Source organism: Mesitornis unicolor, unplaced genomic scaffold, assembly GCF_000695765.1.
Source record: "Mesitornis unicolor isolate BGI_N332 unplaced genomic scaffold, ASM69576v1 scaffold39893, whole genome shotgun sequence".
NCBI lineage: Eukaryota > Metazoa > Chordata > Aves > Mesitornithiformes > Mesitornithidae > Mesitornis > Mesitornis unicolor.
In genome coordinates, this window is record NW_010176184.1 from 2,701 (window position 1) to 21,290 (window position 18,590).

The 18,590-nt window shown below is 46.1% G+C and overlaps 1 protein-coding gene across 1 annotated transcript in view; it reads left to right on the plus strand.

Annotated features, from left to right (window-relative positions):
• Positions 1 to 17,094, plus strand: part of LOC104538460 (synaptopodin 2-like protein) — a gene marked incomplete at its 3' end in the record, with an annotated part of 18,199 nt that extends 1,105 nt beyond the window's left edge. Inside the window, exons 2-3 of the mRNA XM_010181672.1 lie at positions 13,528 to 13,679; positions 16,433 to 17,094. Coding sequence (XP_010179974.1) covers positions 13,528 to 13,679; positions 16,433 to 17,094 — 814 coding nt within the window. The remainder of the gene's footprint in view (positions 1 to 13,527; positions 13,680 to 16,432) is intronic.
• Between the last annotated feature and the right edge of the window lie 1,496 nt (positions 17,095 to 18,590).

The window sequence follows — 18,590 nt, forward strand, 5'->3', positions numbered from 1 at the left end:
AAAATTCTATGCCCACCTCCTTCCGTTTCCTTAAGCAGAGTGTGCTTCTGACAGAAAATTTTAGAATGAAACGTTCTGTGTCATTTGGCTCACCCCAGGTCAAGGAGTGTTTGTAACTTCTGCCAAATGGTTTGGAATCCCATAGCTTGCCCCTGAAGTGGATGTTTCTTACATAGAGAAATATTCTTTTTCTCCAGGAAAACAACTTTTTTGCATATTCACAGAGCTTCAGGTGCTGAAAAGAAAGAACAGATATCCTTGAAACAGGTGTCTGGCATCAGTGGTTGTTAGGAAAATAGGATTTTCAGTGGCCATGTAAACTCTTTAGGGTCTAGGATTATTTTGACTCTTGTTTTTCCCTCAATAGACAAGAAACTGGGAGTGAAGAAGGAGGAGATACTGAGTGTCTTATAAAGATTACTCAGCATTGAACAGTGGCAAGAAGTAGCCATTACCCAGGCTAAGTTGTACCTTAAGGAGTCTGGAATATTGCTCAAGGATTAGTAGCACTTTCAGAAAGGTATTAACTAGTACTGGCTCTCACCTAGAACTGGGTGTCATATCTTGAATCTATCAATATTTATATGTATATTTTGCAGTACTTGGATATTGCATTAAAATAATAATGGAAAATATAATTTCTACAAATCCATTTGAGGCTCAAAGTATAAATCATTCTTCAAACAGGACATGGGTTTTATAATTATAATTTTGGGCTATTATTCTCCAGAATATAATGGCATCCAGGTGTCCATACATACTTACTGTTTCTAAAGGCAACATCATTTAAACAGTCTCCAAATAAAGGATTTATGGAGCCTTACTGGGAACCCAGTAAGATCCTATCTGAATATAAACTGCTTAGAAGAGAATAAACCCCCAGGAGTCAAGGAGTAACCTAATTGTCCTCTTGCCATGCGGAGAGTAGAAGTTTGAATCTCAGTTTTCAGCTCTTTGAGTTGAAAGATCAACTCATCATTCTTCTGCAGTTAGGATTCTGCTATCAGCACAAGCAGGATGAAGTCTGGGCCAAAATGCTGTCTGCAAAGCATCTTCCAAAACTCTTAACATCATTAGCACTGTCCATTTGGGTATTTTAGGAGCCAAAGATGGGAGTGGCCACTAAAGAACCCTGACTGGGGATTGTGGCCATATGATAGAGCATAGAAAAACAGGGCAGTACTGTGTGTTTCTCTATTGGCTTGTTAGAGCTGGGGCTCGTGGATGAGCAATTCGCTCTGTTCGGCCTCCATCCAGGATATCAGTGCCATTGGGCAGCACTGGGAAGTGTGGTCAGAGGGAGGTGTCGCTAAGATTGAGCCTGCCCAGGAGAGGTAAGGTCAAATAACAACATGATGTTCATTAGTACAGCGAAGAATGTGTTGTGCGTGTATGGAAACACAGATTAGATAAATGAGAGGGTCTATTAGTAAGCTGAATTCTGTCAAAGAAAGGATGCTTGGGGAGAAAGAGGAGTGTTCATATGAGGCCAGGAAAACTTAACAGAACAGAAATATTAGCGTGTTGGTTCTTACAGGAAAACCTATTTGGACAGAATGGGAAAGGACAGAACTGGAACGTGGATGAATATGGAGAAAATGTGATAGGAGATACAGGCATGAATATCCAATAGGTGCCAGGAGATACTTCAGTGGATACAGTTGGTGTCTCGGGGGATTCCAGTGCTGTCATAGTAGGCAATTTCAACTTCTAGACTAGAAAAGTCATAGTAGTATCAGTAAGGAAAGATACTTACCCTTGGATGCCGAGTCAAATCGTTTCTACATACCTTTCTGGATGAAAAACAGTGACAAAAAGCTAATATGGACCTAGTAAGTGGAAATGAATCAAGTATAATTAAGTTATATATAAATTATATAGATTGTAGTTATATAGAGATGTTGGAATTGCTAGACCAGACTAAGTTAATGGTCACTCCATCTCCTGCTTCCCATTTCTGCTGCTTTTCCTGCAAGCGTTTCGGAAGAAGCTGTAAACTTTATAAACGCATCTCATTTTCTGATAATGCAATGTGGAGGAAAATTCTTTCACCCTAGCTAATTATCAGCGTGCCCTATGAAGTAAAATAGAATTGAGAGTCCTGGTGTTTTACCCTACACATAAACAAAACGTAATTTGTGAACAGGTAGTGCTTTACTTGTCTGACTAATTCTTACATGGTTTCCTAATGAAGATGTGATAACATCAAGCAGCCAGGCATTCCAAAGACTCAGTGTTGCACAAACTGGGATTTCCTGTTTGAGTCGCTCTTGTTGTATTACAAAGCCCTGCATAATTCATCATCATACATGATCCATTTACACAGTCACAGGTCTTCTTGCCTTTCTTCTTTCTAAAGTTTATATCATCATAATCTTTTTATTTCTCTATATGGAGATTATGATAAAATCAATCACTAATTGTTATTTGGATCTTTTTCTTCTGAAAATTCTCTGGGTCTGCTGTATGCTGCTTTTTTTGTTTTTGAGATAAGGTGGTATTTAATAATACTAGAATGTTTTCAGCATTATTCTCTATCCTCTTCATATAGATTGGTGGGCCTCTACTTGATTGCTCTGTCATAAGCTGTTCACAGTGATGGCTGAAATTATCGGCTTTTTTCAAGTTGCAGCTAACTCAGAATGTACAGTAAGCATATGCCTTTTAAACTGTCCTTTCTAGTGCAAAGTACTCAACTGGCTGCAACTAAATAAAGTAAGTGAACATGTTGGAAGTGGGGTATGAGCACGTTTTTCAACAGACTCAAAGGATGCAAAGCCATAGTTTAAACCATTTGACTGAGCAAGGGGTCAATTCTAAACCTCAGTTCAGCCAACACAAAGGGCCAGAAAAGCAGATGGACCTTCACATGCTGGATCCAGTTGCCACAGAGCTGCTGTGCCATCCGACTCTCTGTGGATTATGGGTTCAGGGACATGCCTAGAGCAAGATGCTGCAATTATATACCTTGTGGACAGCCTCTTGGATCGTACATAACTAGCCTTGTGTTCCAGTAACCTTATGGAGCCAAACCAGCTCTGCCTGCCTCAGGATCAGGGAATCACAGATTGCTTCTTCCAGCAGTGCCCAGTGGGTATTGAGGAAAAAGCTCAAACTTAGTACAAGCAAGACTGAAATGCATGGTTCCAGATCTGTAACTGCAGATGTCTATTCCTTTCATCTTAAACTTGCCTACAAGAGCACATACTGACTATTTTGTTCCACTCAAACAATCATTTGCAGTGTCTGGAATGTCTGATGTGTATATGAAGGATACCATACCAATGTGTGTATGAAAGGGGTATCATAACAATTCAGTCCCATAAAAATATGCTGTAAGAGTGGAAGGTGAGACGAAAGAAGCAAAAGAAAATTGGTTAGTGTCTGGGGAGCCCTCAATGAGAAAGAGTAGATGATTATTAAATTAGAGTTGTATTAAAATATCAACTCAGTAGTGCGTAAGCTGAAAGAGCAGCAGACATTGATATGCTCAGCAGGCAGACGCAGCGAGATCAAACATCAACAGAGGACATGAATAATTCTGCAGAAAATAGGAAGGATTGGAATATGGAGAACTAGCAAAACAAATTGAGGGGGCGAAAAAGAGTAAAGAACCCAAAAAGGAAAGGAAAATCCTCATTTTTTTCTTAGTTACAGCAATGTCCTTTTAAGTGAAACCAGCTGAACTACGGTGCATTCATAATTGGCTTATTGTGATTCCTAGTGAATCTTTTAAATCTTACCTAGTGAGGCTGATGAAATATAGTGCGATTTTACACTACCTCTTACCAAAATAAAGATGATTTGGTATAGCTCAGTAGCTATGGTACACACAGCAACACAACACAACAAATCTTTGACTGAAATAGTCATCAGAAAAGAAAGAAAAGAAGCATAGAAGCAAGAAACAAAAAGGATCCATAAATGGCAAGATTTTTATTTCAGAAAGGCTGAGGAAAATGTACATGGTCCTGACATGTAGAGCATTCCTTGCAAGGAGAAGCTGTACATGATGAGAAGGGTCATCCATTCCAAAAAGAGAGTAAGGGAGAACAATACCATCGGATTCCTGGAGGATTTCTTAGCAATAAGGATATGTGCATCAAATCCATTTGAAACTAAACCAAATGTAAAATAGCTAGTCTGAGAGAAGTCGTAAGATAGGACATAAGCATTAAGCCCATAATCTACCAAAGTAGAAACATAACATGGAACTATATTAGGGAAATAACATTTACAAAGATGAACGGGGCAGCTTTAAGATGGTGCAAGTGCAGGCAAACCTGCCTTTAGGGATCCTGCTACAAGACAAGATTTATTCCATGAGAGGGAAACCCAGTTACTCACTGTGCAAAGCAAGGCAGGCACTTGTACCTCCAGCACATGGTGCATGAGTAAGAATACTGAAGAAATAAGTGGAAACTCGAGGCTTTCCAGCTGGTACTGATAGTAGAGGAGAAAGACCTGTGTGTATTAGTGCATCATAGGAGGATAATGAGCCAGCAGCAACACCTCTGAAAAAAGAATGGCAAACATAAACAAATGAGCCTTGGGTAGCCCTACCTAACTGAGATAGGAAGGCATTGACGTTAACGTCTAATGCACAAGTGGGAATTCACTGGAAATATAACACGTATGGAGCCAGCCACTTTCAAGAAGAATCAATGTAATGTAGAGCAACTATAGAAAAGAAGAGGAGGAGAGGTGGCTTCTTCCATCTAGCAAAAGGTCGAAAGATATGATTGCTGTCTACAAATAGATGTTGGGCAAATACCAGCAGCACTGTTCAAATATAGGACAGCATTGTCACTGATCAAATGTGCACAAAACGACAACCAGAGAGGTTCAGCAACAATTTTACAATCTAGAAAAAGAACTGAAAGCCTTTTACAATCGGCTTATAAAGTGGAGTAAACACTATGGCATCTGAAACAACGGGGGATTGGCTCTGGTAGCTCAAGAGGCTCCTTTCAGGTCCCTGTTCTGTTCAAATACTCTGCAGCAATGGAGTGAACTGTTAGAGGAAGCAGTGACACAGGATTATAGAGCTTCTAAAACCAACAATTGTTTTGTTGTTTAAGAGCAGTTCATCACATTCTCCTTTTTACCTCTCTCTCACGTATCCCCACTTTATCCTGTATGTGTCTCTGCTGACAATTCACTGTTTCTACTGTCTCCTCTAGCAGATATCCTTGCTGCCTGTGTGCCATGCTGCTGGTCCCTGTGACCCACAGCCTGGCAACTCTGTCCCATTCACCTTTGCTCATGTGACATTATTCCTGCTAGAGGTGCCAGCTTTAACCCAAATAGGTCTGATGGCTTCCAGATCTGCAAACACCTTCTCTTCATCTCTCCTTTTCAGTGGGCAGGCTTTTCTTTATCTGTTTTCACAGATGTTTACTGTCACACCTAAAAAAGCACTGCTGGCAGTCTAGTATAGCAGTCACTAATGCTGGTTTTGGAGGGCTGAATATGTCTGCCTGTCCTGTGAAAGGAGTGCTTCAAGCAGCTTTGGGAGTGCTCCTGAACATGTTTTATGGCCTGTCGGCACTTCGGCAGGTGCCACCCTTGACTGACAGCGAGGGAACGCAGGCCACGGTGCTGGTGGAACTTTCCTAGTCATGACGAGCCAGGAGAATGTGGGGGCCTCCGGGGCTGCTGTCTGGCCAAGAAGCTGCAAGCTCTGCACAGCAGTGAGCAAGGTGCAGAGCTTGGAAGAGGAGCTCTGCCTTTCCTTCCCAGCAGAGATGGGAGGATGAGATCTCCAGGACAATGATAAGAAGGCAGCCTAAACAGAAAACCATATTATCGTGGTTGCAACTCACCATTGCTGATTGTATCAGCTAATGATTTAGTTCACAATTTCTTGTGCCTCACCAGTGCTTGGAGCTACCTGCAAGGGAAGTAGCCTTGCACAGGAACTCCCTCTCAAAGCAAGTACAGAGAGCAGACTGTGTGGATGGCCTGGATCAGTGGTTATGCCATTCCCTCTATTAGAATCTTGATTTATACTCTCTGTTTACTCTCAGATAATCTTTAACCGTTTGTTAAACTATTCCTTTTTCACTGCTCAAGCTGGGGGTGCTCTGTGAATAAACACTCTGTGTTTGTTCTTTTTTTCACTTCCTGCCTTCTGTCACAAGGTCATGAGGCAATTACGCCTATGACAAAGTGTGATGTCAGCTCCTGGCCCCTCACACGTTACTGTCCTGAATGGATTCTCCTCTGCCATCTGGCCACAGCTGTGCTGCCCCATGCGTTTTGCTTCTACAAGTTGTCTAAGACCTCTGTTTGAAAGACACTGCTAGAAAAGCTTTCCCTCTCCTCCTTGCAGAGGTGAAGAGTCTGAGCAGTTTCATCTTTACATCCTATTTGCCCATGAGCAGGCAGGAGTCCTGGAAGAATCTCTTGGCAGATGACTATCAGCAGTTGTGAAACCATACAAGCTACATCTATACTTGGTACATTAAATGGACCTGGGACCACTCTCTGGCACTGATGCCAGCTGCTGCAGAGTGGAACAAAGCCCAGCAATTAACCTCTTCTGATCTCCCAAACAAGACAGCCACATGCAAGCTGCCCACAGGTAGAATGGTCTGTTCTGGGTTACAAACTGTGCCTGGGAACTGCTCTGGAGAGCATTAGCTGGCCTGAACCAAAGATGTGCCAAGGATAATTTCAACAGTTCAATGCTACAGGCAATTGCGGTCCAGAGCCCAGGTTCATTTGCTGGCATTACTCAACTTGCTACGTGCTGCTTCCTAGTGAGTACAATACTGAATACATCTGTGAAGTCTGAGCCTGTTTTTTCCTGGATGTTCATACCTACAAGATGCCTACAAAGGTGCTGCAAGGCACAGGAAGGTCTCTGTTCCAAAGTTCCCCTGAAATCCTTGCTGCTGCAGAATGGTGGTGCTTATCCTCCTCAGACCATTGCTGAGAGACTCTCTTAGGGTCTCTCTTAGTGCTAGTACAGTAACCCACACTTGCAAATATGTTGAATGCTGTGTACAATACCTTTTTGCAAACAGAAGTGGGGTTTTTGTCTTGGATTGTATCCTTATTCTATCAAAATAATAGTAGGTATATCTTCTAGTTTGCCCTTGCTCGGCATAAATACTGTGGAGGCATATTATACTTACAACTGGTGGTGTTCAACAATTGGTAGCAGTCAAAAAGAGTCCTCAGGTCTGAGTAAGAGATTTGTTCAGATCTTGCATATCCTCACTGCCCTTCAGAGCACAGTGCCAGCATGCAGTGCTAAGGCTGACACCACCTTGTTCTGGAGGACTGAAGCCACGTCTCTGGATGATTCTGCCCTGCATTCAAGGCTCTCTCACTCCTTCTATCCCAGTTTAGTGCCTGTCCCTGTAAAGAGACATACTGGTGGCTAGATTTGCTTATGAGCTCTTAATTCCCTTAGATTTTGATCCTAAAATCTTTTATGTCAAAAGGAGCAAAGCTAAGCCTCTAGAAAAGGACCTACATGGGACATCTATAAGCATATTTCTTCTGAACACTCAATTCCTTTTGTCCCAGCAGCTAAATGTGGCCACTGGGACTCCTGCTTTTTGACAAACATACCTGTTCCTTCCGAATCCTTCCTTCATATAAAAAACCCTTGATATCCTGCTGTTTACTATGTTGAGAGTAAAATGTTTATCAAGTATCTATTCTAGTACATGTGGCATTATTCCTTGTCATTGGTATTACACTTCAGTCACTTTTCAGCTAATCTCCCATCAAGTAACAAAAGGCTATGGAGATAAAACCTCTTTTTATCTACCTGCAGCCAACTCTAGCTAGATCCTTGTTCCCAGCAACAAGTTCTGCGCTAAACTTTTTGCTTAGGCAAGGAAGGTGGATAGTCTGTGGTTTTTCTTTTCTCCTTGTATTATCATGACAAAATGCTCTTTTTAAGGCACTTTGTTTCAACACAGAGAGAAAACTAACAATCCCTGATTGCTTGCATCTGTTTTTTATCAGCATGTACCCCTGGTACAAATCAGAATTAGGTCTAGGGCACAGAAGAAGTTGTTCTTTCCCACACTGGGATAGCAATGTCACCCTCACCAGTACACCCTAGGCAGTAACGTATTACAGTAGTCTTGTATGCACTTAATTGATTGGCCAGCACCAGCATCCTCTGCCACTACCAAGTTTCATCTCTAAACCCCTTGACCAGAAGGCACCCAAAGTTTGTCCTGCCACTCATACCCCTTTTCAGCACTGTCCCTTGCAACATTCATCATGTTCTCTCCCTTCTTTCTCTATATAAAGACTCCTTAATTATGCTTCACTGTGGGTGACCTGTGAAGTAGGTCTGCGGAGACACTGAACCTACTTTACCAAGAGGCAAGTCATCTAGTGTCACCTCTTAAATGGGAATGCGTTGTTTGATCAGGAAGTTGTTGGAACTAAATAGAGAAGTGTAATTGTAATGGTTAGTGTATTTATAATGGATTAGAGTTAATATTCTCCTGTAAAATAGCTTCCAGTAGAAATATGGCATTGCCATGAAGCTGTGATGTTATTCACATATGTACAGATAAGGCATAGAAAAAGTATCTTACTAAATCTCTGTGTTCAGGTGGGCAGCTGAGACAAAGAAAATTTAAGAGCTGGAGCATCCGACTGTTGAAAAACATCCCCATTTCCAGGCTCCTGTCATTTATGGCTTTCAGTCCAAGTGTTTTCTCCAAGGTCACACAAAAAAACATGCAGGTCTCCTCAATCCCACTCTAGTGCTTTAGCCACAGGGGTATCCTACCTTACACAAGTAAAGATTAGGCCCTGGCCTTGGAGGAAAACCAAACTTCCAGTAACCAAAATTATGTCAACACAAATGTTCAGAAAGAAGAGACGGAGGGTGTTTGTTTCTGCTCTTACACCTAGCAACTACTGCGTCTGTGGCTTGGCTGCGCAGGCAGTTCTGGGAGAAGCAGACCCAAATACTGGTTAGCTTCTGCCTGAGTTTGTTCCCTTTCGGTAATACTTGATACTACAACAAGGCAGTTCTTACCTCTCCGTGGGAACCCTGTGACAGGACTACATTTACATAAGCCTGGGAATGAAATTTAAAAACTGCCAGGTTGTTATGGAGTGTTGGATCCCATGGCATTGTAGCTGCTTAGGAAAGGGAGGCAGCTGTGTAATGAGAAATGCAATCAGAGAGTGGAAGGAGCATTGGGAGGAAAGATGGATTGTATTCAGTATATGACTCTGACTTTTCCTGAGTTTGCTAGGTTGCTGCTGGAAAGATTTTAGGAGATTAGAGGAAGACTGATAATGTAATTTGTCTTTCTACCTTATACACTGAGCTCTCCCTATGAGAGAAGGTGGGAGATGTCTTGGGGAGGCACGGGGGAAGACAGCATGAGCCATCTTATTCCTGAAGGCACTGCAAACCACTTCTGGCTACCTGCATCATATTTCCTTTCTTGTGAAGAAGCGGTGCTGGCCAGCAGGGAGGGTGGTTGCAAAGTTTCAAGACTGGTTCCCTGGGCTGTACTTAGCCAAGAAGTGAAGCCAGCGAGTTGCTATCAAGATTACTCTATTCTTGGCATCCCACTATGTGTTCACCCCCCACATACCACTATCTAAATATAGTCCCTACTGAAGGACAGATGCTGCCAAGTTGCATCTGACCCCCTCCTCTCTTGCATTCTGTTCCCGAAAGCTAGGCCGAATTCCCCCGAGACACGTCCAATAATCAGCATGTCCTTTTGTCTCCCCAGGGCTGTACAAAGAAACTTGTACTGTACTGTTAAGCCTGATCCCAGCCCTGGCCTTCCTGGCCTCTCCTAGCACTGGCCTTCCCTTCAACACCTTTTCTTCTTCCTTTCTTCCTCATTTGTTGCCTTCATTCTTTTCTTTTGTTCCCCTCAGCTGCTTCTGTCGCTTCCCTCCTGTCTGATCCAATATGATCAGTGAGAGGAAGGGGGCAAAATAACGGAAGAAAACATGCACGTGTGTGTTCATCTACCCAGGTGCTGCAGACATCCAGACCTCTCTGACAAGAGCTCTTTTGTCACAGCAGAAGTCCTGCTGAGAGGGCAGTGAGATGGACAATCTTCTAAGTAAATGTGTTTCATTACTTTATAGTTCCCGTTTTCCACACTGATTTGTATTTCCAGTAGCACAAATCAGTAAGACCCTGAAATTGGGATTCCCTAAACCCAGCTAAGATCTAAAGAGGACATTTCTCCCATGTGAGCCAAGGTATGCCATGGGGGAGACTGTCCACCCAGGCATGGAGTGGAAAGTGTAACAGGCAGTTAGTTACGAGAGCCTCAGAGTCTGTGGGGTTCCTCCCACAAAAGGAGAGGTGGATCCTTGCAGTATGTGCTAGGAGGTCAGACAGTGCAAGCCTCCAGGGCCAGGTGTGGGGCTACCCCTGACCACTTGTCAAAGTCCCTCAGTGCTGCCTCTCATGCACACAAGAGAGCTCTGCCGGGATCTGCTACAGAAAACAGAGGGGATTTCTTCGTGAAATTCTGTTTTTCCCATCCTTTCCCATCTCTTCAGAACAGCTGCTCTGCTGGGAGACACCTTCCAATCTGTCTGCAGCCTAAGCAGAAGCTCTCTGTTAGTGATGCTTTGTGAGGCTCGCTGGGTGCCCAGGAGGGGGCATCTTTTGGACATGGGGAGCAAGTGGCTGAGCCTGAGGGCAGCCTGACCTTCAGGGTGGGCAGCCCTGGCCTGGGGCCTCACAGGCTCAGTGCTGCCCTCCCTGCGAGTGAGAAGTGCAGACTGTCTCCACAGCACCGTGCTGGCAGTCATATAAAACCTGGCAGGCTTGTGCTGGTCTCTGTCCAGAGGCTCTCCAGCCTCAGGGACACAGCACTCTGCTGACATGGTTATGGATTAAGTTCTGTCCTTTCTGTATGACGTGCTTTCTTCCTTCCCTCCCAGCACAGTCCTCCTCTGTCTTTAACTCCTTTGCTTTCCTTCCTGACCAATGCAGTAGGGCAGGGGTTTGTCGTGAAAATGAAGCTGTGAATAGTTTGTTTCCTTCTGCCCTGGGAAGTGGATTCATGAACCTCCAGGGAGGGATTTATAAACCTGTGAGCGACTGACAGGCAGGAACATTTATGTGATATTTTCAGATTCTGTAGGTCTCTTCCTGTGCTGGAAGAGACTTGCTCGTGTTTTCCCAAAGAGGAATGGAGACAGGGAGAAGTCCCCTCCTGGATTGTGGAACTAGTTTGCAGGCTTCTGCAACATCACTGAAGTAATTATAGTTGCTCTAGTGTGCGGGCCTTCTGTCACCCTGATAAAATCTGAGCACAGACCAAGCCAAACCCAGCACCTTTACTAACCGCAGAACAAATGCATTGCCTGCTCATGTTGCTCAGCCTGCGTGGGGCAGCTTGTGTCCCACCGGCCTACTCTGATCTAAAGGTGCCTGCAGAAGGCAGTGTTGTGAGTGCAGCCTGACCTTCCCTGCCTGGGAATCCCAAACACTTGCCTGCAATGTGCTGCAGGACTGTGTGACCAGAGGATTGCAGGAAGCTTACTGGCTCTTCCCTGGGTGGTCACCAGCCCACATCCAGTTGGTTTAAGTGACATGGAGGAGTATGATGGGATGTGAGGAATGCTCTGAGCACCTGCTGACAGCCTTTAACCCCCAGTCCCCTTGCTCCATAACTGGGAGAGATACTCAGCAAGTGTGTTCCCATCTACTGCTGAGCACCAAGCACTTGGCCATGGAGCAGCAGTTGGCCTTTTGGGGAATATGAGAAGGAGACCCTCCTCCTAACCTCCCTTCAACTTTCCAACTCTCTGCATTAGCTGCTGTGTCGGTAGGCAGCACTGGAAAATGTATCTACTATCTCTTCTCAGTACCTAGAGGGAATATCAGGAAGCAGCATTTATACTGAAACAGCAGAAAAGTGGTTCTTCAGCTGCAGTTCATTACAGACCCCCACATTCTCATTCCAGACTTTTATTAACAAGGAGGGAGATAAAGGACTAAGATGACAGAGGCTGATGGATGTGGCAGCTGGGATGAGCCAGTCCCTATTTTAAGCATGCAGGCAAAATTTGGGGTCAAGCTGGAGAGGCTACAGGGTGATAAAGTGCCAGTGAACACACAAACAACTTGGAGCATAGCCCTCCTCTTTCCATCTTCCTCCTCAACGCCTCTCAGTCCTGCTGACAGGCTGACCTGGGAGGAGTGCTGCTCTCGTCAGCTCAACACGGGCCAGCAGGGCTGAGCCCTGGGGGTGCACGCACCCCATGGATGCAGACAGCCTGGGCAGCAATCCTCTCACATCCACTTCTCCTGCCTGGGGCTGCCATGGGAGTGTGGGCGAAGTAGCACGTGCGATTTTATAGCTGAGTCTGGTTGCTCAAGCAGCAAGGATATAAGGTATGGGAGAAGGTGCCCTGCTGTGTGTTACCTCTCTGCAGAGACCTGCCACAGTTTGTTCACTGCACTGTCTGTTAAACAGCTCTGCATTAGTTTGTCTGTCACCTAACTGCAAGATCTGAAGAAATATTCTAGAAGCATCTACAAATCCAGTGTATTACTACCTTGGGCCTGATTTGCCCTGGTCTAGTGTTTTTATCCAGCTATTCTTTTATGTGCAAAATGAGAGCATTATGTGTACCAAGCTGTCCTACAAGACTATCCCATTGCTTGCCTATATGCCACAGTTTTGTGGTTTTGGGCCGAGTGGGCACTTGGTTTGCTTGCTTCCCCTAATAGAAGGGCTAGGCTGGGTCAGGAGTTTCAGCAAGAAGTTTAACTGAGGGATGATGGAACAAAAGGGAGAGGAAACTCTTGGTGTAAGATGGCCATGAGAAGCCAGATCTAGGAACTAGCCTGGAACTACAGACCCAGACTCCATTCTCTGATACAGCAGTGCATATCCTGTGTAGCTCCTGTTAAGGCTAAAGATTTACTCCAAGTTTACACCTATGTAACAGGACACCAGATGGCCTAATGCAGATGTCCAGAAATACACTGGCCAAAGCCAACAGAGCAAGAATGCTTGACAGCAGGAAGTCTCTTGGAGCCACCCATCTCTTCCTGATGTCAGCCTTCCCAAGGATGGTACCTGTATGAGCTCTGCATGAGTGTTGAGGATCATACCAAGGAAGCACAGTAGAGGCATACAGAAGGACACAGCCATGTGCAGGGGTAGTCTGTAAAGAGTTCCTGTTCCCTCTCTGAAAAACAGACTCCCTAAGCAACCTAGGAGACAGGGAACAAGAAGAGTAGAGCATGTAAGTGTTCTTGAGTCTTTCATCTGTACTGTAGGACTCAAATTTGGTTGGTGATCAGGTCAGGCCTATGCTCAGCAGAGTGACTCTTGGAATTAATGGGAGTAGAGAGACCAAAAGGCACAGCCAGAGCTCACCCAAGAGGACTGGTCCTCCACCCTGGCAGCACAGTAGTCTTAGGCCTTATTTTATTCTGTCAGGGACAAAGCAATAGGAGGGCCAGCAGGAGACAAGAAACTGGACTCAATAGCTGCTGTTCGTCCCTTCATACCTATCCTCTGTTTTCTGCTTTTCCAGATCCGAAAGAGGAGCAAAGCGTGCCGCGGAGGCCTGTGGGAAAATGATGTGCTAGTGTCCATCAATGGGAAGTCTTGTGCTGGCCTCTCCCATGCTTCTGCCATGCAGATCATCGATTCCTCCAATGGCACGCTCAACATCCGTGTGAAAAGGTAACCTGCCTCCAAGTGCTGGCGCTGTGACAGTACCGGCAGTGGGGCAGCTGCATCCAGCACAGCAGCTATCCACACCTAGCAGAAAGAAGGCAGGAAGCCCTTGGTTTCTCCATACTGCAAGGTGTACTAGGAGGACTTCCCCATGGTTAACATGTGGCCATCCAAAAGTTTTGCACTGTCTCTGTGCTGCTCTCCAGAGTGCCTGGCCCTGGGGCTGAACTGGCGCCAGACCTCTCTGCCCCTCAGGCTGGAGGGAAATGGTTGCAGTGTGACGGCTGTGCTGCAAAGAATGAGCAATTTAGGCTCCAAGCAAGCAGATGCTATAGGGCAGTTCATCTCAGTAACCAATAGAGACTCCAGTTCATTCTGGGTAAATAACTCTTCTGTAGAAATGGATTTGACTACACATTGGATAATTGAGACAAGACAAGATTACCTGAGTATTTACTACAGCAGGCCATTATAGTCCGAGAGTATGTGAACTGACTCCCACAAAGATAAGAGGAGTGTATCTTTTTACTGGAAGAAGTATCTCTGGCAAAGTCTCTAGTCTGGAAGAATACTGGAGACCAGGCTCAAATTTAAGCACAAAAATTATCCCAGTAACATCCCTGGTTCTAGCTGTGCTAAAGCTAACCCAGTGCCTCAGTGCATGCTGGATGAGGCCCGAGCTGTAAACGAATCATAAAAAGACGAAGGCAGCAAAGCTGTGTGAGGTCCCAGCTAGTCCACACTGCAGCCAGAACAGACTGGGAGATGTGATATTCTGCAGCCCTGAGAAGACAGAGCACTGTGAGCAGTGGGGAGGGAGATCCACGCTGGTTGCTGGCATCTGTAAAGCAGGGGCAGAGGTGAACAGTGTTCAGAGAAGGAAAGCCTGAGCATGTAGGATCTTCCCACTGGCGACAGAGAAAGTGCCGGTGCCTTCTGATGCGCTCACCCTATACCCTAGCTGTGATTAAGTGGGATGAGTGAGCCCTGCACAGGGTGTCCAGAATAGCTCCTGGTCCCTTGCCAAGGCCTTATCTCACCCCAGTGGAGCCTATCTGCAGCCAACAGGTGCCTGGGCAAATTCCAATGGGCCAAAATCAGCACACTTTGAATTAGCAAAGTGACAGAGGGAGGCCTCTTGCAGCCCTCTGGGAGCCAACACTGGATGGTTTGGAAATAACATAACCAGTTGGCTTCATCTTGCGGTAGTGGTAAAGTCATCAAATACTGCTTTCTGATCACATCTCTATTCCCACTTCATATTTATGTTCCCAGAGAAAACACCAGTCTCATTCTTGTTCAGAGAGGAGAGGTAGCTGGATGACTCTGGAGTATGCAAGGTCTTATGTGTATTCCTGTCCGTGCAGAAGATGTGTGAAAAGAGAGAGAGGGAGAGGGAGAGGTACTGTGATCTGACAGTGGAGAACAAGAAAAACTGGCTTACAAGCAGTAATGCTTTTCAGTTATCTGGTCGAGTACGTAAAGAGAAAGGACTGCTCTGTTTTGCTTGGAGAGCTTTAAGTTTACTCTCCAGTGAGAGTTAATAATAGCAAATATTATTTAACAAACTGTCATTGTCCCACCCTTAGCTTCCACAAAGGTTTGCATTAGACATAAGTGTAAATTTTTCACAGTTTAGAATTGGGATCCAAGTCATTAATTCCACAGCTTTACAGAGGCAACACTGTTTGCCTGGCTTCCTGGTCTGCATGCTCAGAAGGCAAATACTTAGGGCTCCCTAATGACTCTAACAAGCCCTGGTGACTCTGGCAAGGGAATGAAGAAGTTCCCTGCCCCATCTGCGTGGTCTAGAGTCAAATTGCCGTTGCAATCCAAACTCAGTCTTGAGGAAAGGGAGGACAGAGCTTGCTCTTTTCCCATCGGCATAGCCAGCTCTCCCTCCCCTGGCAGTCAGCGATTGGGCTGACTGCTCCAGCCTGCCCTGCCCCTACTCCGGTCATCCTTCCATCTGACTTACAGGCTAGAAGTTACTATGTCTAAGCCAAAGGCGAATGCCACCATGGATTGGGCTGGCTGGCATGACTTCAGTATGCTTGTCAAAACCCAGGCACTGGTTGCAAAGCAGGCCCACATGGAGCAGACCACGCATCAGGGTGGACTCCTACCACAGGATAGCAGAGTCCTACCCCCAAAAAAACCTTGGGCCTTTTTTTCCTAAGTATTTGTTATTTAGTCCCATGCAGAGGTCAGGGCAAACAAACAGCACTCACTTTTTTGTTCGGAGCCTGCTCTGAGCTAGCGGTCTGGGGGTGCTGTGATCCACAAAGCTGACACAGCTCCACCGTGCAGTCCCAGCTGCAGGAGCAGCTGGAGTGCAGTGTGATGGCTGAGGCACCCCTCTCCCCCCCTCTTCCCCCTCCCCACTGTGGCAAGCAGCAGGCTGCAGGGGTATGTCCCAGGGTCCTGGGGAATGGTGTTTGCTATGCAGGAATTCACCTCCCCTGGAGAAATGCCTGGGGAGCTGATTAAGCTGGCTCAGTAGATTTTTATGCTCTCAGGGCATTCTGGTTTTCAAGTGCTTAACACCTGGTTTTCAAAGATCACAAAGCAGAAAATCAGGATGAGAGCATGTAGCTGATGTGAGAGAAGAGTCTGCCCTTGGTGTCTGCACTTCTGTACTGCCAGAAAGACACCTGAAACACCAGCCCAACCCTTAACCCTCTCTCACATGTGGGGGTTCCCTTCCAGCTCGGCCCCACCAACCAGACCTCTCTCACCACTTTTCCTTCTCCCCACAGGATAGTTGGTGGTGACCAGACCGGTCCACGGCTCCAGCGCTCCCCATCTCCAGGGCAGCGAGTGCTCTCCCCACCATTTCCACTCAGCCCCCCGGCACAGCTACTCAGTCCTGAACCAGCAGGAGCCCCAGCCACCACACAGCCCTCACAGCCACGGAGGTCACAGAGGCACCTGGACAGCCTCACCTCCCCGCCGGACAGCGAGGCCTACTATGGTGAGACAGACAGCGATGCCGACAACGTGGCCCAGGAGAAGCACCGCCGAGCTCGCAAGAAAAGCCCACGCTCCCCGCCTGATAGCATCAACAGCAAGGCAGACGCACCTCAGGATGAGGTGTCTCTGTCTGAACAGAGCGGCTACGAGAGCATGCTGGAGGCTGCTGCGCCGGGGGCGCCCGAGGTGGTCAGCTCTGTCGGGGTGGCCAAGAGGGAGATTGCCTGCCCGCCTGGCAGCCCCGCAGACACTCCATTCTCGGACACCGAGGGACAGTTGCGGCCACCGTCAACAGAGGGACGGGAACCTTCTCCCGAAGCGATGCTCCTGCCCCATGCCACCAAGGCTATCCGAGCAGAACGTCATCTCATCCCCATGGTGGGGCCAGTGGAGCACCCGGTTGATGAAGATCTAACCACCACGTATGCAGAGAAAGCCAAGCAGGCCAGTAAGTCCTCTGCACCCTGCCACTCACCCATGCTCTCTTCCTATGCTGGATCTCCTTCCAGAAATCTCATTCCTGCAAATGCCAAGTGGGTTAGCTCCTCTAGCTTGGGAAGAAGCAGAGTCAAGTCAGATCTGCAGGGACTGGGGCTTGCTATTGCAGCTTTGGTGCCGGGGTCTACCTCACCCAAGATGTCCCAAGGAACAGAGGAAAGGGTCTGGGATCTGGGAGTCACTTGTAGAAGCTGCAGCCACAGAACCAGCTGTGCTGTAGCACCTATATGTGCTGGAAACAGGGTGGAGGTCATTGGTTTCTCTAACACTTTGGGTTGAAGAAGACTCAGGGGAAATTATGGTGTCAGGAAAGAAGGTGAAGGTTAAATTTCCCAGGCCTGACCTTTCAGAGATCTCACAGCAGCTCAGTTTGCTCCTTAGCTATCTGTGTGTCCAAGCACAGGGCGCTAGTTCTGAGGGACTCCCAAGGAGCCCCCTGTTCAGCTCAGCTCTCCATGGGCACAAAGGCTTGCAGTATTACATGTGATCAAGGACAAAGTAGAGATAATTTTTAGTCAGCATAGCCCTAAAAGAGTGTTGTCAGTAGCTCATTTATTTCTCTCACCCTGTCAAGCTCAGGGAGAGGCTTGTCTGCATCAGGTTTTACAGAGTGTTTTCTCTGCAGACACTGCAGCAAGGGCATCCATGTCTGGCAGCAGCTGGTGAGCTCTGAGAATTTATCACTTTTTAGGTATCAGCAGTAGAGGGCTGCCAGCAAGGACAGGCAGGAGCTGGGAAATCAGCTTTTGGAACAGTTACTTGTAGTGGGATCCCTACTACTCAAAACCTCTCCAGGTGGAATAAAGTACTAAAAAAGTAGTGTAGTACATGGGTGACAGACCTGAGATGACCTTAATTGTGAATATCTTTCCTGGTTTCTGCTACATATGGAGTATTTCAAACCCAAACACGAAGGCAGGACAAGATGTTACCTGACATCAGAGTTGAGATCTACCTAATAAGATTAAAATCAAGGTAATTGAAAACTTGTTTTCATATGACACCTCAGTGTGGAGTAGGACTGATGAATTTACATCTCGGGGTGCCTATAAATAAAGCAGATTTAAAATAAAATTACTTAACTGGGGAACAGAATGGGAAAATGAGGCACAGAAAAGTTACTAGACTAACAGAAATAAAGCATGCAGATTCTAACTTCTCATGCCTTGCTGCAAATGCTCGACATTATTCCCCAGAGCAGATAATATTGCAAGGCAATTTTTAAACTTCCCATTTCTCTTTCGCTTGGGCTAAACATGCCTTTATCTATTCTGCCTGAGGGCTCCTATAGCAGTAACTTTCAATGTAGGCTGCTCCCATCAGGCAGGGCACTATCTTACTGCTCTGCCCTGCATTAAGAGGACAGAGTCAGTTGAGTTCCTTATGCCAGGCCTTGCTAGGCAGTATGTCTGACCTGGTGCCTTATTCTATTTCTTCCTAGTTTTT